We start from the raw sequence: 20,051 nt of genomic DNA, 5'->3' as shown, positions 1-20,051 counted from the left end.
GTTCTTAAAATTATTTCATATGCTTTCTTTTATGTTTTTAGTGTGACCACTAGAAAATTTGTAATTCGACAGTGGCTTGCATTGTATTTCTGTTGGACAGGCCAGTCTAGCGTCTCCCCAAAGAACGGGGCCTATCTACAAAGAAGTGCAAGAAAGACTGCTGAATGACTAGCCACTTAAACAAGCAGCACTAAGAACCGCTGAGCTTGAAAGTTCTGGAAGCCCTCTGGGGCTGAGAAATATGACTGGCAGATGGTTCTGAGAGGTCAGGCTGTGTCTCTGGTGCACGGCCCCCCCGCATCCTCCTAACTGCCACAGTTCAAGGTTCAGAGGTGTGGCAGTCCCGTGGGCTGCAGTCACACCTTGTCAGGTGACAGGAGACAGGCGTCAGCCCGTGACCCTCCCAAGCTGTGTGAAAAGTTGTCTATCTCTTCAGAACTGACCAGGAAATGAATTTAAAGAACAACGCTTCAGAGGATTCCCCAGGGGTCCAGTAGTTGGTTAGCACTCAGCACTTTCACTGCCGGGCCTGGGTTCGATCCCTAGGAGGGGAGGCCCCCCTCCAAAAGCAACCTGAGTCACAAGAGCCCTCTCCTTGCCTCATGCCGGCCTGGCTCCCTCCCAGCCACAGCCTCAGCACAGACCCTCTACTCTGGGGGCAGAGCCCATCTCTGGTGCTCAAGGGCAGCTCCCCGCCCAGCCCCCGCTATGCTCATCTCAGCCCTGAACAACAGTCCTCCTCTGGTCCCGGACCTGAGGCTGCGAGGGACGGGGCCCAGCCCAGCAGGCCAGGGGAAGTGGCGGGTCTCACCTCGGCCCCGGCTGCTGCCCTCCTTGGCGCGCCGGTACTGGTTCAGCTCTTTGGTGAAGTCGTCGTAGTCGTCCTTGCCCATGTCCTCCTCCTCGTCCCCCTCATACTCCCCATACTGCTCGTTCTCGTAGTCGTCATACATGCCGTAGCCTTTGCTGTCCATCTTGGAGTAGGACTTCTTGGGCAGGGGCGTGGTGTGAGACGGAGGGTACTGCTGGTGGGACTGACGGGGAGAGGACATGAGTCCCGGGGCCTCCGGTTCGGACCGCCAAGACCCCCGCTGTCCCCCAAACTGGCACGTCTGTGTGGGCGTCCCTGCTGGCCCTGGGGTGAGAGGCCAGCCCCGAGCCACGCTGGTTCCTGGCTTCCACCTGAATGAGAGCTGGGCTGTGGACCCAGGTGCCTCTGCTCTTCAGAAGAGCCATAGTTGTAAAGACAGCTGAGAAACAGAGGCCCCATGACCCGTGAAGAACGATTGGGAAAAGAAGGGCGTATTTCCCAGGGATCTAGAATAATCTCATTTGGGGAGGGGGCTTGCTAGGCAAGAGGGACGCTCTCTAGTCAGAAATCTCCTGGGACCTTGGAATTCAATTAATGACTGCTTGGGACCCAAACTAGTGACTTCCTTGGTAGTTCAGTTGGTAAAGAATCTGCCAGCAATACAGGAGACCTGGATTCGATCCCTGGGTTGGGAAGATCCCCTGGAGAAGGGAATGGCTACCCACTCCAGTATTCTTGCCTGGAGAATTCCATGGACAGAGGAGCCTGGCAGGGTATAGTCCATGTGGTCACAAAGAGTCAAAGACAGCTGAGTGACTTTCACTTTGACTTTTGGGGCCCAGGTAGAAACCATTTAAAATGATGCTTTCCGACTGTGCTAGTTCCAACAGATACTGGATGAAGTTTAAAAACATAGCACAAATGGAGGCCACCAAGGTGTCCTTAAGTAGGTAAAACAGGTAAGCAAACTGTGGTACATTCAGATGGAGTATCCAACTCCAGTGGAGTATCCAACAATGAAAAGACACGGAAGGACCATAAAGGCATCCTGTGAAGTGAAAGAAGTCAATCTGGAAAAGCTGCATACAAGTCCAATTACATGACCTTCTGGAACTGGCAAAACTACAGCAACAGTAAAAAGACTGGTGAGTGTGAGGGGCCTGCAGAGAGGGACTTAAGGGCATTCAAACTACTTTATATGACAGTCTTTGGTGACTACACAACAGGACACACCAATGGTGCCTAAACAATTACAACGAATGGACCACGCTGATCTAAGACATGGAAACAGGGGGGTGGGGTGGGGTGGGGTGGGGAGGGGACTGGCCTAGCTCCTCAGTTTTCTCTAAACCTAAAACCGCTCTAAGAACAACAAGGTCCTACTGTATAACACAGGAAACTCTATTCAACATCCTGTGACAAACCATAATGGAAAAGAATATGAAAAGAATATAATTTGTGTGTAACTGAGTCACTCTGCTGCACAGCAGAAATTAACACACTGTAAATCAACTATATTCAGCAAAATTTTAAAAACTGAAACGGCTCTAAAAGTGGATCTTAAAAATGCCTTAACCCCTAGTTCCCCATCAAAGCTTGTGGTGTTCCTGGATTCCCTGCAGCCCTCAAGTTTAAAGTCTGAACCTACGTGAGCAGATTAACATCAGTTCGAATATCTACAGTATCTGCTATGACGGGTAATGCTGAACACCGGATACTTTTAAGAACTTAAATTTTTTTTTTCTCCCAATAAAAACCTTAAATATCTATGCTGATTCATCTCTTACTGGTTTTGCCAGGGGAAAACAATACACAAACTGGGCAAATCATTTAAATTTATGCTTAAGCTCAGTGCTATATAACTTCAGACCCTACAACATCTGAGGTGATTTATTCCCATAACCATTTCACTTTCTTGCCCATTTTCTACAAAAGGTCATTTCAGAATAGTTAAAGTCAGCTCTGACAGGGACAAATCAACATCTTTCTCAGAGACAGGGGAGAGACACGATGAGTCCTGCCAAGGCCACTGCGGAGGTGGCCTAGAGAAGCACCGACTGGGCTCAACCTGGCTCCTGCTCCGGGAGCCTCAGCCTGGCTGAAGTGCTCGAAGTCTCAGTGTCCTCACCTAGAAAGCGGGGGATAAAACCAACACCTAATCCTGCAGAATTAAAACCCGTGTACAGGGCCACGCATGAGTGCCCAGCACAGCGCCGGTGCTCAGGAAACGTGGGTGATCTAATGACCCCAGCTCGGGCCCCGGGGCAGCAGGCACTCACCGGCGCGTAGGGGGGGCTGTACTCTCGGTATTTGCGGTGCCCCTTCTCGCTGGGGCTGAAGTCCGAGTCATCGGAGAAGTCCGAGAAGTCATCGCTGGAAGAAGCGTGGCGCTGCAGGGACAGGGCAGAAGGTCAGGGCTCTGGCGGCGGGCAAGCCACGTGCCTGGCTGCTGTAGGGTGCCAGCCAGGCTGCGCGCGGAAGGCCTCACCTAGGGGCATCTAGCGGCAATGGAGCATGAGCTACCACTCTTCAGAAAAGGTCTTTAAACAGTTTGGGGAAAGGAAAACCAGCCTGATTAAGAGTGCCCTGTGGCCTGACAAGCTGAGCTTGGGCCCCGGGGCACTAGGCCGGGCTGGGCGCCAGCAGGCCCAGGGCACCCTCTGGGACCTACTTTATGCTTGGATTTCCTCCTCTTCTTGGACCTCCTCTTCTCCTTCTCCCGCTCTTTCTTGCGCTTCCGCTTCAGCCTCCGGTGAGACTTCTCCTCGTCCGAGTCACTGTGGTGCTTCTCCCCCTTCTCCTTCCGGCTCCTCTCGGGGCCCCCAGAGGTGTCCTGCGTCTCCTCGGCTCCGTCATCTTCCAGCTCGCCTTCTTCCAACTCACCATCTTCCCTGCGAACCAACCCCATGGCTGAGTGAGCACAGGGTCTGAGGGGGGCCCGGGGTCCGTGGGCCAGCAGGGCCCAGGACTGAGGGCACGAGGCCTGCCTCCTGCCCCACCCCGTAGCCCCCGGCACCGACGCCATTCTCTACTGTCTCTTGAGGCGGAGGACGGGGGCCCGTGGAGAACAGGCTCGGGTCCCCGGGTCTCAGGCCGGCCCTGCTCCGTCGGCTCCTCGGCTCTGGGCCAGAGGTGAAGAGCTGGGCGGCAGGGGGGAGGGTCCCAGACCCCTCCCTGGGGTCCCCGCATGACAGGAGCAGCAGTGCCCACAGAAGGGCCCCCCAGCCTGCGCTGGCCCCTTGTTTCCCACCTGGCTCGCCTTACCCACAGCAGCCCCCGGCTCCCTGTCCTACGACTTTCTGTTGAATCCCCTACATGTCACCCTGATCTCCAGCACTTTAAGAAACAACCCTCCGCGTGGGACAGATGCTGCCGACAGGACATTCTGAACATCTAAATATCTATGGGGTGGGGTTGGGGGTGAAGGGATAAATCAGGTTAAGAAAAGGAGCAGCTGGAAAAAGAATCCAGTTTTTGGAGCCAAACCCACAGACACAGTTCTCACAAATGCAGAAGTTGGTTTAAAAAAAATAAACAAGTGTAAAAAAAAAGTCCAAATCTCTCGAAGTTCATCATGCATGATGATTGCCAAGTATGTGTGAGAGCACAAAATACTCCATTAACTAAGACCCACAGAGAGAATGAAAAGATAAAAAAGAATAACATGAAGGGCCCAGGACCTAAAAGGCTAACCCCAAAAGGAACTAATCTCGGCAGAAAAGGCCCCTGGTGTTCAGAAGGGACCAGCTCAGTGTGGGAACAAGCTCATCAAGGGGGCTCAGCCCCTGGAACCTCAAAGGTTCTAAGAGGCTTTGTGGAGAAACGACGGCTGACCTCTCAGGATCCTCCAGGGCCTTTACACACGCAAGGCTCCCTTTGGGCACCTCTGTGCTGTCCGCCTCACCACCCATCAAGGGGACCCTCCCATTAATTCTCACTCTCAATTCAAAGGAGTCGGGGCGGCTTAAAACCCAAGTGGTCCAGGCCGACAGTTACTCCGTCGGCAGAGATCAAAGGTAGTTCTCAAACACAGAACGCAGAACCAAAAAACTCCTACTGACGTTTCAACAATAGAGTGAGGTGACCCCGGAACCCGCCCGGCGGTCCTGGGCCAGCCACGCAGGAAGAGTCAAGGCTGGAGAAGGCCACATTCCTGACAAGTGAGCCACCTCCTGGCTTGGGTGTGGCCCACATGAGAGTTGCTCCATGGGAGCAAAGCTCTCCTGGGAAGAGGCGACTCTGCTGGAACGGCCTCACCCACAGTAAAGGTGCCACCTGACTGGGGAAACTGGTTCTGGCGAGTTCTGAGCTGAGGGGGAAGCTGTTATTCAGGGGCATGGCAAACTTCCCGCAGAGACCTGGAGTCCTGCAGGACACGGAGAGAGCAAACCCATCCCTGCTGAGAATCTGGCTGGACGGGCCAGGTCACCAAACCTCAGCAGAAAAAAACAGGGACAGACAGGACTAGACAGACAGACGCTACGGGACTAGGGAAGGCCCACAGACAGACTGGAGAGGAAGGGGTTGGTACTCTGTGAAGAAAAGCTAAAAGGAAAGCAAAAGCACCACTCTCCACGCTTTAGTCCGGAAAGGGAAAAGTTAAATAAGCACCCAGAACCACAGGGCAGGAGGGAGGGAACCTGGGAAGACAGGAACTGTCTGGGGGCCCAGAAGCCTGGATGAGAAGTCAAAGGTCGCAGAGAGCAAAAGGCCCCCCTGGAGCCAGCAAAGGCCTGTCAGAGTGCAAGGGACAGTGGGACATCGTCAACCCTCTCGTTTTCAAACTGAAGGAACAAACCGAAGGGACGGCAGGTGAAAGGGCGTGTTGAGGCCAGACAGACAAGTGACATGGAAAAAGTCAGAAACTGGTTCTTAGCTCCCCACTCTTCCCTTGCTTGGTGAGGATCGAAAGCGAAGCAGGAGCAGCTCACTGACCGCCTCCTCCGACGCCACGCATACCGAGCATCTTCTCTGTGCTGGGTCTCAGCAAGCCCAGTTCTACGCTGCCCTTGCAGGGAAAGGTACAAATGACAAGAAGCTGAGTCCATAGGGCAGGGGAGCTGAGCCCTCTGGGATACAGGGCCAGCAGCTGAGCCAGAGGGGCTGGCCCCTGCAGATACTCCTCCACCCCTACACTCGTGGACAAGGACGCCCAGGCACAGCAGGCGCCAAGTCCTGCCCGGGGTCAGCTGAGACCTCCACCTGCATCCCGCTGTCACACACACCTCACACTCGCTGGGGGGCAAAGACCATCCCAGCAACTCCAAGAGCTTCAACCACCTTTAAGAGAGATTCCACAATAATGCCTTTTCATTCCACAGGCTTTATCCAAGGCCGGGAATTCCAGCATTCAAATCCACTCTACAAAGACTTCTTTTAGTCAAAGACAGCTTTTCCGTATCATCTCATTAACAGCCCCAGGCAGATCTACAACTTTTTACAAACTGGGGAGTAAATACTTGAAACTCTGTTCCCTGGGAGCTGATGCAAAACAAATAACATTAAAAAAAAAATTTCCTGGTCATTTCTGAAGGGGGAACAGGATACTAGAGGAGGTGTGGAAATGAATGCAGACACCTGACTGCCCACTGCTCTTTCTCCCCACTCTCTGGCCATGCTGTGCTCTCCAGCTTTTCCAAGGACTGGGCTCATCTCTGGTCACCTGAGGGGGTGCCCTGGATAACACTGAGATTCCCAGCTAAATGTCCTGCATGAATACAGGGCCTATTTTCTTCTATACCAGAAGGAAAAAAAAAGGGGGGGGGGGTCAACCAACTGGGATGGAGGCAGAAATTCTGACACGCACAAGGGCTGCCTCCACAAAACAGCAACGTGGTTTAAGTGGTGCCACTTAACAGACTGCCAGCAAAATCCGTGTCAGAGTGGCATTAAATACCGAGGGAGCATGCTTAATAGACTGTGACATAATCCCCCAAGCAGAGTGGGGGAAGCCCCACTGCGCTAATCATTTCAATCTAGACGTGCCAAACCCTCTTGAGACAAGCATGCAGGAGAAAGCCTAAAGCATCAGCCTGGGCAGTGGCTGCTTGATTTCCAGGGCCTGGGCTGGCAACACGCTGGGACGGCTGCACAACAGCCAGCCCGCCAGAGCCATTGGGGACCAGCAATCAACCACGCTGGGAGACCAACCTCGGATGGGCACCGGTGGGGAAAACAGGCCAAATCCCTGCGTAGGGTCAGTTCTGCCTGGTGCCTCTTGGACTGAGCATCCAGGACATTTAGGTTTCCCCTTGCAGAGCTGGTGATGGCCAATTCCTCTTTTTGGGTCAAAGAAGAGATCTGGGTGCCCATTCTAAGGAATGCCTACCAGGCCAACTCCACAGGTTCACCACACATCATGGGCTTGGCAAAAACAGTAAAGAAACCTCACGCTTCAAAGGAGGCTGGCCTCACCACCCTCCACCCCCCTACCCCCGCCAGTCTAGAGAGTGGGCATCCTGCTTCCTTCTGCAGATCAAGTAACTTGGCCAGCTCTGAGTCTTCCCTAGAGTGTGCTCTGGTATGGAATCTGAGCCTTGGTTTTCTCACCTGCAGAATGGAGTAAGTGTAGCACCCCCCTCAGGGGGTTGTGAGGATTAAATGAGATAACATGTATAAAACCCCTGATGTCCCTCCCGGGAAGGCAAAGAGTAAGTACTAGACACATAGTAACGAGTGGTATTAAGAACCACAGCAGGAGCACCTCCATGGGGAGGGACTAACCTAAACAGTTGCCAATCCTTATATGAAAGCACTTTCTCTGTGCAGAAGCTACAGCCAACTCCCCTCAGGGACAGCACTGGCCAGCAAGCTCCTGCTTTCTTTGGTCTGTCTACGCATACGCCATCCTCTGACAATGACACTGACAGGTCGACACCTCCCCTTCCTCAGCTCTCATCTAGGGGGTCCAACAAAGTAACCAAGTGGAGGACTAGGAGGAAGAGGCCCAGGGAGCACTGAGTCCCGGGAAAAGGGAACAAAGGTCCCCGACAGAAATGAGGTTTGGCAACATGGACATCCTCTAGATGAGAGAGCTAGATGGAAGCTTAGAGGGGCCTGGGTTTATGCATTGACCTGATTTATGAGAGAGAGGGGCGGGGGGAGAGACTGGCACAGAACAACAAAGATGAAAACCCATGGGAGCAGTGGCTATTACCTGAACATCATGAGGGCCCTTGACAAGAGGCGGCTAGGTTAATGTGAAGGTCAGGGTCATGATCATTAACTGCCCCAACTCTCAACAAAGTGCCTGGGTAGGCTCTGAATGACCCATTAACTAGGGACAAAATTACAAAATTACGAGGAGGCTCCGCCTCTTCAAATGTTTAACGACAGGCCTAAATGCAGACGTCCGGGATCCCCAAGTCTGACCCGGGGGGACAGTAGGTTACTAAGAGCAAAGGCATGGAGCCTTTTTCCTTTACAAAACTGACTCAGGGCGCCTGCCTGAGGAAGGCCCCCGGAGACCTTCCCTCGATTTAGGCCACAGGGAAGGGAGCCTCACTGAGGGATTTTCAGAGGCTAGAAATTCTGGAAATAAACCTCTGGGTCTTGCACGTGTTTTTCAGTGTCCTTACTACCTAGGTTCATCAACCACAAATCAGGAGCAAATAAGCACTGGGTTTGCCTGGCCCTCAACATTCTCAGGAGTGGTCATAACTGGCTCTGTGATGTCACAGCATTTCCATGGCAACAGGGCCACATCACAGACCCCACCCAAGCAGCAAGCACCAACCAGCCCTGGGAGATGAGAAACCCGAGCCACACCCTGAACCCCTCACTTCTCAAAAGAAGTGAGATAGCCTGCCCAGTGCAAGGACCCTGCGAGAAACACACCAACAAGTCAGCGTGGGGGAAACTGGAGAACTCTGAGTCCAGATTGGGTATCTGAGATACTACGTAATTACTGTTAATTTTGTTAAGCATGGTTAAAGTTTTGTAGTTATCTTAAAAAAAAAATTAAGTTAAAGATTCATACTGAAGAATGTATGGGTGAAATGAGATGAAACCTGGGATGTGCTTCAAACTACTCAAGGGGGACGGGGGAGGTAGTGAGATGAACCAAAACTGGCAAAATGATGTTTAGAATTGTTGAAACTGGTGACGGGTACATGGCAGTCTATGATATTATTTCCTTGTCTCTTAAATACTGATTTGTTAGAAAATGTCCCTAAGAAAACATGAACAGATTAAAAAAGATGCCCTGGGTGAGGACAACCTCTCAGTCAAGTGAACAGAGCTCATCAAGGTCCTCAAGACGTTCTTTCCCCCCAGCAAAGAGCTGGAGTTCAAGGGAGGGCCTCCGCCAGCCCTCACCTCTGGACGGTGGTTTCCCCAACTACAAAACCTCCCTGGGCACCCCAGGGCCTCATAAAGTCCAAGAGCCATAGGAACTATTCATGACTAACATCCTGCAGCAGTGATTTCCATGCCAAGTACCACACTGCTGAGCTCTACAACCTGTCACCGAAACCCATGAACAAACATGCAGTAGTGACTCAGTATCCCCATTTTACAGACAAGTAAACTGAGGCTCAGAGATGGGAAGAAATATGCCCACAGGGTCACAGCAGGAAGAAGCAGAACGGGAATCCAAGTTCAGGACTTTCTGACTCCATGGCCAGCTCTTAACCTCAACCCTTAAGACAATTAGAAATTATCCAAAAGAGAGTAATTTACTATACAGACCAACTAACCAAACAACTGCCACCCTGAAGTTTAAACTTGAGTTGGAAAAAAAAAAAACACATAGGTGCAGAAAATAGATCAAATCAAACAGTACTGCAAAAAATGCCAAAGGGAGGCCCTAAGACACCAAACAAGCTCCTTCAACACTCTGCCCTGTTCCAACTGCAAAGCGAAGGCAGTAAAGGAACCTCTGAGATGGACGTATTAATACATCTTCCTGGGAAGAATCCCCCGAAACCATGTAAATCAAGGATTTGGCGTCAACCTGGCCCAAAATACAGGCTCAGGAGTAAATCTATCAACATGAAAAGACACTATAAGCCCATCCCCCCAGGCCATCCCACGTCAAACGAACGGAACTGGGACATTCAAAAATATGACCCAAAGAATCTGGATAGTTTAGGGAATAAGAGGTACTCAGAAAGGTCCAAGAAATCTTAGCAAAAAAAAAAAAAAAAAAAACAGGATTTATCCCAACAGGGACAGAAAGCAACATTAATCCAAGGAAAGAAAACTCCAAAGTCCTCTAGAAGGACTGCTTCATCCCCAAGTGTGTGGCATCCACAAACCTCTGAAGCAGAACATTGCTGTAGAGCTGAAAACAAGCTGAGCAAGCAAAAACCCAGCCTCCTGGAAGGATCTGAGTCAAAAGTATCCTTTTCTTGGCTTGAATAGCTATTCTCCTACTCCCACGTGCTCTGAAAACAGTCTTCTTGATAAAAGCATCTCTCTGATTCAAGTTTTTCCTGTCAGATGAACCTCTGAAATATGCTTCTCTTTCTAGCCACCTTCTCAGGCCAACCACGCTTTGGACTGCTTAAAGCTGGAAAGATGCTGGCTCTCATCCAAAGAGAGCCGATTCCTGTTATTCCAGAAAGGAAAGCTGAATCACAATACCTGTGAACTAAGACTTGTTGTTGATAATTTTTTTCAGAGGAATCAATTTGATTCCATTTAGCCAAGACAACATATTAATATTTTCCTCTTACAAGAGATCTGGCTTAGGATGCCCAGATTTCTTGTTCATATACACAATTCTCTGTTTACAATTATTTGTTAACTTCTGGTCAACTCTGGGCTCTGGGAGGGCAGAGAAGAGACTGATAGTCATCCCTGGGTTTCCACAGGCTCAGAACAGGGCCAGGTATAGATGGGGTGGGTGCTTGGGATTCTGTCCACACAAACAGGCATCCATCTCAGCCATCCACACCCTTTGTCAATTTCATCAGCACAGTCATTGGACTATTTCCAAGGGAGCAACCTGGATCACTTAAAACTCTGTAATCAACAGGTCACTGAGGGGTGACCTCTGATTACAAACTCATTCATCAAGGTGTTTGGTGAGGGCTTCCAGAGAGGCCAGAGGGTAAAGGACAGGAGCCCCTAGGTGACTGCTACATCAACCCAGCAGATAAAAGCAGCTGCCAGTCAGTCGCCTCAGGGCTGCAGCCAGGGCCCCGCCTCGGCTGCGGAAAGGCTGCGCTTCCGGGGACTGCTCTGGTGTCCTGAGCGACGGCAGGGCCTGGAATCCCAAGGAAACCTAAGCCCTAGTGTCTGTTAGGAAAATGCAGAAGGCAATAATCCAAGCCACCTGCAGCGGACGTTCAGCCAAATGACACTTGCGCCTGGGCCCAGGCTCCCTTGGGTCGGGCCACGGCAGGGATGGGTTAGCTGCCATCCGAGTTCACGCTGGATTTCAAGAGGGCTCCAGTTACTCCTAATGAATGAAAATCCCTTTGCTTCAAAAGGTTCAAAAGCCGGGGTATGGAACACAGCAATGATGGAACCCTCAGCAAGTCATAGAGGGGCAGGAGTACAGAGGACTCCCTCAACAACTTTAAAGTTCCCTCCCACTCCCCACCCCCACACAAAAATAAGCAACGGTGGCTGATGTGCAAGCCCTCCAGGCACTAGGCCCACAACCAGTGCAGAGGCCAGCAAACTTTTTCTTACAGAGCAAAGGAATAAACACTTCAGGCTTTGCAAGTCATACAGTCTATGTCCCAATTACTCCGCTGTTTAGTGCAAAAGCAGCCACCATGGAGATAAAGGAACGCTTCAACAAAACTCAACAAACAAACTTCCACAAAACCACGTTTAACCTTCGCAGTACTCTGCTTTTTCTATCCTCTTTATTTTTTTTCCCTCAAATACAGGAGGCAAATCAATAAATGAACTTCATATTCCACTAAAGCCTGCCTGCTGCAGTTTAAAAAATACTGTACCAGGTCCAGGTTGGCCTCTGGGCACAGGGCCAGCCTGGTGTGGAGGGAGCAGGCAGCATCCAGGCTCCACGGAGCTTCATGGCTCCAGAGTCGGGTTTCTGGGACCCCTTGACAGGGACAAAGGATCCAGCTTGAAATTCAGCTAGCTGCCGAGCCAAGGTTTCTCTAATGGCTCTGCCTGGGATCTAGCCATTTAGCCTAACCTTACAATTCATTTCCAAGGCATCTACTCTGCAGCCGGTACCAGGAGCTGCAGTCGCAGCAACCATGGTTCACCGTGGCCAGAAGCCACAGAAGGCAGGGCAGACACGAGAAGGTAACATGAGGCCTGCTAAAAAGGCAGTGTCAACCTTTGCCCAACTCTAAATAAAGTCCTGAGGAGAGACGGACTCCTTAAACACTGCGAGTGAACACTGTTCTGCTCCAAGAAAAGCACGGGACAAGCCTGGCTGATAAATGAATAGAACCTGAACTGGCTCGGCCAAATCTCCCACCAGGGGTGGGAGAACCTTGGAGCTGGGGCAGGCCTTGCCTATTTTTCTGAGAGACTCTGGTGAGGGTGAAGGACTTGCTCAGGGGGATGTGACTAGTTAGCAGTGGGTGAGCTGCCATAGCCCTCTCGATCCCTTGTTCTCAGGAGGCTGGCCAAAGTTGTAGCCTTAACTCAGACCTGAACTGCAAAAGATGAATAGGGGAAGTAGCCAGTATGAGCTCAATTCAAGAATACTGGGGTGAGCAGCCATTCCCTTCTCCAGGAGATCTTCCTGACCCAGGGATCGAACCCAGATCTCTTGCGTAGCAGGCAGATTCCTTACTGTCTAAGCCACCAGAGAAGCCCATGTCTGTTTTAGCATCTTATAATAATGACACTGAGCAAGTAAGAAATGCTTTTTAAGATTGCTCCCACCCGGGTGCAACCCTAATGGGCTCCTTGCAATTTTAATGAGTTGACCATAAAGAAACCTAAGAGGTAAGAAACTGACTTCCTTCAAAGACACAGACGTTACTCTACTTCTGTTTACACACCAGAGTGTATATTCTATTTAGAGTTCTTCTCTAGCAGGGACAGCAGGAAGATAAAGAAGCCAAGATTCTCTGAATGCCAGGCATTGTGTGGGTGTCCTACATATGCCCATCTGACCACAATGCCCCTGAGGGGAGGGCATTATCCTCAGTGCCCACTGCACACTGAACACAAGCTTATCCGTCTCCAAACCCACGCTGTTCCTTCACATCCTGTCGCCACCTCCAATGTTCAGAAGATGTCACCACTTGCCTTACAAATAGCGAGCTGAGTCACCAGTTCACACAGATGAGAAGTAACAAAAACGAGAAAGATCCTCAACCTACAGCAATTTGGACAGCAGACGCAAACTACGCTCTGAGCAGAGAGCCGACATACTACTGAAAACGATTCCAATACGGGACCTAACTACATCTACACCAATCCAAAAGCGGTGTCTTCCTCTTGCTCATCAACTGATTCAACTTCAGAAATGTATTAAAAGAAACTGCCCTTGTAACCTCATACCGTTACTAAAGCAAGGTAAAAGCTTTGCACGATGTCTTCAACACTGCATCTTCGTGAACTAACAAAAGTAAACAGCCTGCAGCAAAGACCTGGCCCATAAATCTGGAAGGTCAAATCCATGATACCCAACTTCCAGTTTCACCTTAACTTACCCAAATTAACCTTATATGCCACCCAAACAGCCAAGCCTTTTCCACTCTTTTCACTGGGTTTTGACTCTGAAACGGACCTCAAGCCGTGTAACAGGATTCCCTCCACCAGTGAGCAGACTGCTCCTACAGTTCTTTCAATCAGCTTATTAAATATCAACTGCCAGAAATCTCAGAAATCATCCTTTTTTTTCTTTTCCCTTCCTACTGTGTCAGTAGTTACGTTACCAAGGTACAGGTGAGCACTGTGCTCAGACACAGCCACTTCACTGTTTGTGCTGAATTATTTTCTTCTAACCCCTTAAGCTGGGTTACAATCAGCTGCTCTGGTCCTAGAAGATATGGTCCACAGGGACCAAAATTAGGTTCTCTGGAATATGGTTTGGCCTGAAGCTACCCACAGAGGCTTGGTAATAGTTTCATTAGCAATTTTCACCACAGAGGCTATTTACTGTAACTGGATCTGGCCTACACGATGGGATGTTCTAGGGACCTGACAACCACAAGAACGTAACATAAGTGAACAAGTAAGGCAACCCTGAGACACCCAATTTTCTCCCATCAGGGAAGGGAAAAGATCAAAGAGAAAAGAGTGGAGGTGGAGGCCTTATTCAACAAGCCCCGATAGGAAACTCTCCACATTCACCCGGACGGGAACATCCAAAGTCAATCAACATCCATCTCTAACCTGCCAGTCAACAGCTGGGAAAGCCTTCACTTCTGCAGGTGCAGAACAAGGTCCCCTTGGGATCAGCCTTCCTGGCTGAGGATAAGTCAGAGTGGTGGTTTTCTAAAACAGCTAGCTCTACTTTCAAAAAATTCTGGCTTGTCTGAGACTCAAAAATGTAAACCTTCAGAGCAAATTGAAACCTTATCTGGGAGACAGTTGTAGAAGGTGAATTAGAAAGCCCTTTTGGGGAATCACATTTTTTTTTTCTTTTGAAGAGCAAATTTGAGAGGAGTTAAAAAAAAAATAAAGGAGTTTATGACCAGAATAACCATGTTTCCATGGTCACAGATGATTTTTGTTTCTACTGGGAGATTTTTTATTTGCTTTCAGATTAAACCTCTCCCCCAGAGAATATAAAAATTTTAAAGATTACAAGTGTGTAAGACCTGCTGTTAAATCAGAGATTCTAAGTGACACCCTTTTTTTTTTTCTTTTTTGCAACATCCATTAATTTGAATTTTAACACTGGTACATCAGTTTGGGGGGAAAAGGTAGTACTGTGACATTTCAAAAAGGAAGACTACTGAGATACAGTTTGACATAATGACTGGGGCTTCTTGGATTTGATAGGATTTCTTTGAGAAGGAAAAAACAACAAACCTTTGTGTTGATGTGCCTGAGCGTTTCACACTGTTTGAGGAGATTTTAACATTAATGACCGCTAAAAAAGTTCACTTAAAAAAGAAATCCAATTTCCTTCACATTTCATTTTAAAAGTAAAATTTTAAAAAAGCATCCTTCTACACTTGAGTAGCCCTTGACACTTGGTAGGGTCATCTATTAGCATCCAGTTTCTGCTCTTGACTCCTGGAGGAGGAATTTCACAAATGGGAAACTTCAAATAAATGCTCATTTTCAGCTGACCCTATGCACTAGAAAGTGTGTTCAGTTTGTGCTTCAGACATTTTTTTGCAGGAATACTGGACCGTGTGGACATTTCTTCCTCCCACAAAGGCTTTTACATACCTAAGATTGTCACGGCACTTTAGTTGTGAACATATGGAGAGAAAGAACAAAATAAGTGGCCCACTGAATTGCAGTTTACGTGTTTCCTCATCTAAACGTCAGTGAACTTTTTTCCCCTGAGAACGGAAAAAAGGAAACAGGATCTTTGGGAGGGGAAGAGGGCTGTGTGTTAAAAAGTTTTCTCTAACAGAGTAGTATGTCAGGGACCAAAAGTGGGCAAGAGGGAAAATGGAACTTCACCGTGTTTTGTCTTTTAACAGAACTTATGCTTGTAAAACATATCAGAAGGAGTGTTTGGTTATGCAAGTCATTTCTGTTGCTTTTTCTTTGTACATGTAGGAGAGAGGGGACTGGGGGCTGGAGGAAGTGTTCTCTCCACCATGGCTGGGCGTGTAACACGTTTGCATCAACTTTTCACCGTCAGGCATGTGCTTTCGAACAAAGAACAGTGCAGATGGGGAGAGGAGACTGAAGCTTGACACACTTTACAGATTTGGTGCTTAAACAGTACTTTACAAATGACTTGCTTAATTTAAACGTCCATCACCATAAGAGATATGAGAAACTAGGATCTACTTGAACCACCATCTTTTGGGTTGGTTGGGAAAAGGGGAGGGAGAACATTAACTTGAACACAAGTATCATAAACCAAATTCAGTAACTTTGTCTCCTACAAACGGATGTGAAGTATCCACTTTCTTCAAACATGAAGCCTGGAGACAAAGCAATGGACTGAAATGGCAAGAGGGAGAGCAAGGGCTTGGAAACACATGGGCCTCTTAGGCAGGTTTTTGACATGTTACAGTAATGCACCTTTTTTTTTTTTTTTTTTTGAGAAAACTGTGTACATCAAATTTAAAAAACTAAACATCGAAAGGATGTGCAAGTCTAAAAGGGCTCAACAGGGTTAGAATCCCGATTTGAACATATAAATTCACTCACTCAAGCATCACTTTGGTCTAAAGGCGAGGAGGAAGGCAGGCAGGAAAGGGACAAAAAGAGGGAGATAATTGAATTACTCAATAAAAGAGGCTACTTACCAGCCCAACCCATTGTAAGACATACACTTCTGACATAAGAGAACTCCTTAGAGGTCGAATAAAGCGTGTAAGCACCTTTGAGTAAAGCACCTGCCCCAAGAGGGGGCCCGGAAGCCCAACGTGGGCTTAGCGAACAGACCTTTGCTAATCTGTTTATTTCCTTGAACTGGAGTCAGGCTGCGATGGGCTGCGATTCCCAGGACGATACATTTAATTAGAACAAAACAGAATAAAACAAAAAAAAATTTGTAAAAAGCTCACCAAACTGCTGCACTTGTGTCTCTGAATGTGGGTGGCATTTCTTTTAAAAGGCAAAGTATGGTCTGTGAAGGAGAAAGGGAAAAGGGGAGGTGGGAGTGGGGAGAAGGGGCCGTGGTGCCTGGCGGGGGAAAGCCCTAGCTAAGACCCCAGTCTAAGGGAGGGTCCTCTGCGACTCCCCAGCCACGGGCTGCGACCAGGCAGCCATCTGTCCAGCGCCCTCTTCCTCTCCCCACCCCCACTCCCTCCGAGACTCTCCAGCCGGCTGAAACCCTGCTACCATTTCCAAATCCACTCTCTAGCCACCTCTTCCTCTGCCCTACCAGGGAAGAGTGGGCGAACCCCGCACCCCAACCTTCTGCTGGCGCAGGGGAAATGGGGCCCCAACCTCGCGCTGAAACGCGCCGGGCTGGCCCCTTTATCACCCTCCAGAGAAGGGCATGGGGCGAGCCCATTTCGCACTTAATACAGGGGAGGGGGGCGCTCCCTTTCACCACTTGGCAAAGCACAAGGAAACCTCGTTTTTTTTTTTCCTCCCGGAAGGGATGGCGCCCCATGATAGCCCGAAAAGGGAGGGAACCCCATGAGAAAGAGGGGACCAACTTCCTCTCCTCTACCAGGCAGGGAAACCAAACCTCAACAGCTTACCCCCCCACCCCGCGCGCCAATAAACGCCATCACCTACCTACGAAAAGCAGAAGGACCCCTCCCTTTAAAAATAGCTTGGGGAAGGGTCTTCGCCCCCAAAAGAGGCAAGGGCTTCCAAAGGGGCAAGGGATCACACCCCCCCGCAATTTTTGCCCCCCTAGGGAATAGCTAGGCAACAACTCCCGCCAAAAAGTGTAAAAGAGCCCCAACCAAAAGGACCCCCCCATTAGGATGGAGAAAGAAATGAACGAACCCCCACTTTCTGTCTCCCACGAAAGCTAGGGTACCTCTCCAAGTAGGGCAGGGCACACCTCCCCCAGGAGAAAGGATACTACCGGGGGCTGGGAGACCCCGCCAACTCCCTAAGAGCGGGGCTGTTGCTCCAGATGCCCTCAAAGGGTCCGGGAGCCCCTCCCCCATTCCCTTCCCCGAAGCCAGGCGACAGGCAGGCGGGCCCGTGGCTGCCAGCTCCGGGCGCAGGGGCAGCCAGGACCCCCGTGGGCTTCCGAAGCACCCCCCCCGGCGCCCCCTCCCCAGGGCGGGCGCAGGGGGTCCGGGGGGCGCCTCCTCACCTTCCCCTCAGCATGGCGCCCAAAAAAGACAGAGCGAGAGCGAGGGAGAGCGGGCGAGCGCCGCGAGGGGGGGGAAACGCATGAGGCCAGGAGAGAAAGCAAGCGAGAAAGAGCGAGCGAGCGAGAGACACCCACCGACCCCGCCCTTCCTTCTTCTCCTCCTCCTCCTCCTCCGCGGCCCGGCCCAACATGGCCGCCGCCCCCCTTCCTCCTCCTCCTCTACCTCCCCCCGGGGACGCCGCCCCAGCCGGGCCGGGGGCCTGACCTGTCGTCAGGGAGCGGGAGGCGGTGGAGGAGGTGCGGGGTAGCCAGGCAGGCGTCGGGGGAACACAGAGGAGGCGAAGGCGTTGATGGCGGTGGTGGCGATGGCGGCGGCGGCGACTCTGATGGCGGCGGCGGGGGGGTCCCGGGCGCGGCCTCCATAGTTCCTTTGGGGGGGGGGGGGAGGGGATGTTAATGCACGAAAAAGGACTGCTTGGGCGTAGCGGGAGGGGCACACTTCAGCTCTTGAGGGCTCCTGATCGGAATGGGTATATATTTTTTCAATTTCGGAATCACCTCTGCGCCGACCTCCGCGTAGGCCGTGCGGCCTAGGCCTCCGCGGGCCGCTCGCCGCCTGCTTACTCCGCAGCCCGCCGCGGGGTCACTCGCTCACGGGCGCGGGGCCCTCATCGGGGCGAGAGGCGCCCCCGACACACACACACACACGCACCCCCGCGGGCCCAGGGGTGGGAGACCCGGGGGACACGGACACTGGTGGGTGGTTCGGTGTAATTAGCGCGGGCCGCGCGCGATGGAGCAAGCGAGGGGAAAGGGGAGAAGAGGAGAGCGAGCGAGGGCGGTTAAAAAAAAAAAAAAAAGGTTTTAAGGAGAGGAAACGGGCCGCAGAGACGGGCGGACTGTCTGTCTGTCAGCCCGCCTAGGTGCCCCAGCTACCCGGCCCCCGCCGCTGTCAGAAATTCACACAAAATGGCGGCCCGGCCTGGACGAGCCAGGAGGCTGAGGCGGGAGGAAATGCGAGGTGGGAGGGGGAAACTGGGAGGCGGAGGCCATGTCACGTGGAGGAGAGAGGCAGAGACAGCTCTTCCGATGAGCGGCGGAAAGAGCCGAAGGGAGAGAGTAAGGCCGAGGCAAGGCGGAAAAAGCCGGAAGGACCTGAGCTGAAATTCGCGAGAGGCGGGAAGAGCCGAAGTTGTCGATGGGGGTGGGGCTAGGGAAAGAATGGGAAGACGCTCGGTGCCGGAAATAGCCGAAGCGAATCGGGACTGGGAAATAACAAGAATCTGAGGTGATCCGGAAAGAACCGAAGGCAGTGTCGAGGGTGAGTGGCAGGAGGCGGAAAGAGCCGAGTGATGCCCGGCGGCGGTAATAAGGTTTATAGACCGAAAGCGCTGAAGTGTGGGGCTGGTGAAGCGATTAATGACGAGAGTAAAGACTTTGAGGAATTCGCCCGAGAGCAAGCGAGAAGAACCTAAAATTGCTAGGTTTAAGGGAGGCGGGAAGAGTCGAAAGCCTTAGGTGGGAGAATGGGAGAGAAGGAATTCGGGATACGGAGAGAAAATAATAACCGAAAGCTGGAGATCGGGTGCCTGGAGTTGTAGGTTTCCGGAGGATGAAGCTGAACAGGCCCGGAGATGACGTCATTAGAGACCTCTGTCGCTAATGTTATTCTTGGGCGGTGCGGGAGGGCGGGTCTTAGTCATTCTTTGGGAGAATATAAGAACCTTGAGCTTAGTAGGTAGAAGATCTCAAAAGCTAGACTTGGGAACGCTGAGCGGGTTCCAACAGTATAAAAACGTAAAATCTTTTGACCCTCACAACTCTTATAAGGGGAGCTACCATTATGCCCCTTTGATGGATGTAGACTGAACCTCAGTATCTAGCTAATTGGCTCATGGTTATAGGATTAGCCGTAGGGAACATACCAAAGTTTTAATCACAGCTGTCATTCCATTGCTCCCCTGCAAAAATTCTGTTCAGTGCTATTTACAAGAGAGGAGCTTCGTTGGATGCTTTTATGAGCACCTTGTACAGGTCGAAGTCCTGTGATGGGCGAATGGAACATAGTTTCTTCTTAATAGAGCTTAGAAACCGATAATGCCACAGGGGAAAGAAACTGGAAGTTAAAGAGTAAATGAAGACTCTTATTGTATTGGCGGACAAGGTTGTTTGAGCTGAGACAAGAAGAGATAATTCTAGGCAGAGGAAATAGATTCTTTCAGAATCCGACAAAGCAAGGACCAGTTAGATTCCAAGAACAAGAAAAGCCTTGTGGCATTAAGAGAGAATCTGGAGGCAGAGGCTGCCAGATCGCCTGCTATATTTATCTTACTATAAAATTTTAAAATATTGCAAACCAGGTCTGGGCCACAAGATCTTCAGGAGGGTAATTTGCGGTCTCTAGTGGCTCAGAGGGTAAAGCGTTTGCCTGCA

At 50.7% G+C, this 20,051-nt stretch overlaps 1 protein-coding gene across 8 annotated transcripts in view; it reads right to left on the bottom strand.

The window, feature by feature from the left end:
- ZC3H4 (zinc finger CCCH-type containing 4) overlaps positions 1–19,277 on the bottom strand; it is a 39,708-nt gene extending 20,431 nt beyond the window's left edge. For 3 of the 8 annotated variants that reach the window (XM_070387450.1, XM_070387451.1, XM_070387458.1), the window contains exons 1-5: positions 19,187–19,277; positions 17,884–18,046; positions 3,483–3,702; positions 3,091–3,201; positions 812–1,034 (exon numbers count right to left, since the gene is read on the bottom strand). In XM_070387450.1, coding sequence (XP_070243551.1) covers positions 812–1,034; positions 3,091–3,201; positions 3,483–3,702; positions 17,884–18,046; positions 19,187–19,262 — 793 coding nt within the window. In that variant the 5' untranslated portion in view covers positions 19,263–19,277. The other 5 variants (XM_070387452.1, XM_070387456.1, XM_070387454.1 and 2 more) reach the window with 5 other exon arrangements.
- Between the last annotated feature and the right edge of the window lie 774 nt (positions 19,278–20,051).

The sequence above is a fragment of the Bos mutus genome, chromosome 18, assembly GCF_027580195.1.
Source record: "Bos mutus isolate GX-2022 chromosome 18, NWIPB_WYAK_1.1, whole genome shotgun sequence".
NCBI lineage: Eukaryota > Metazoa > Chordata > Mammalia > Artiodactyla > Bovidae > Bos > Bos mutus.
Note: the sequence above shows the minus strand (reverse complement) of the source record. Positions and strands in the feature narration are given on the sequence as shown.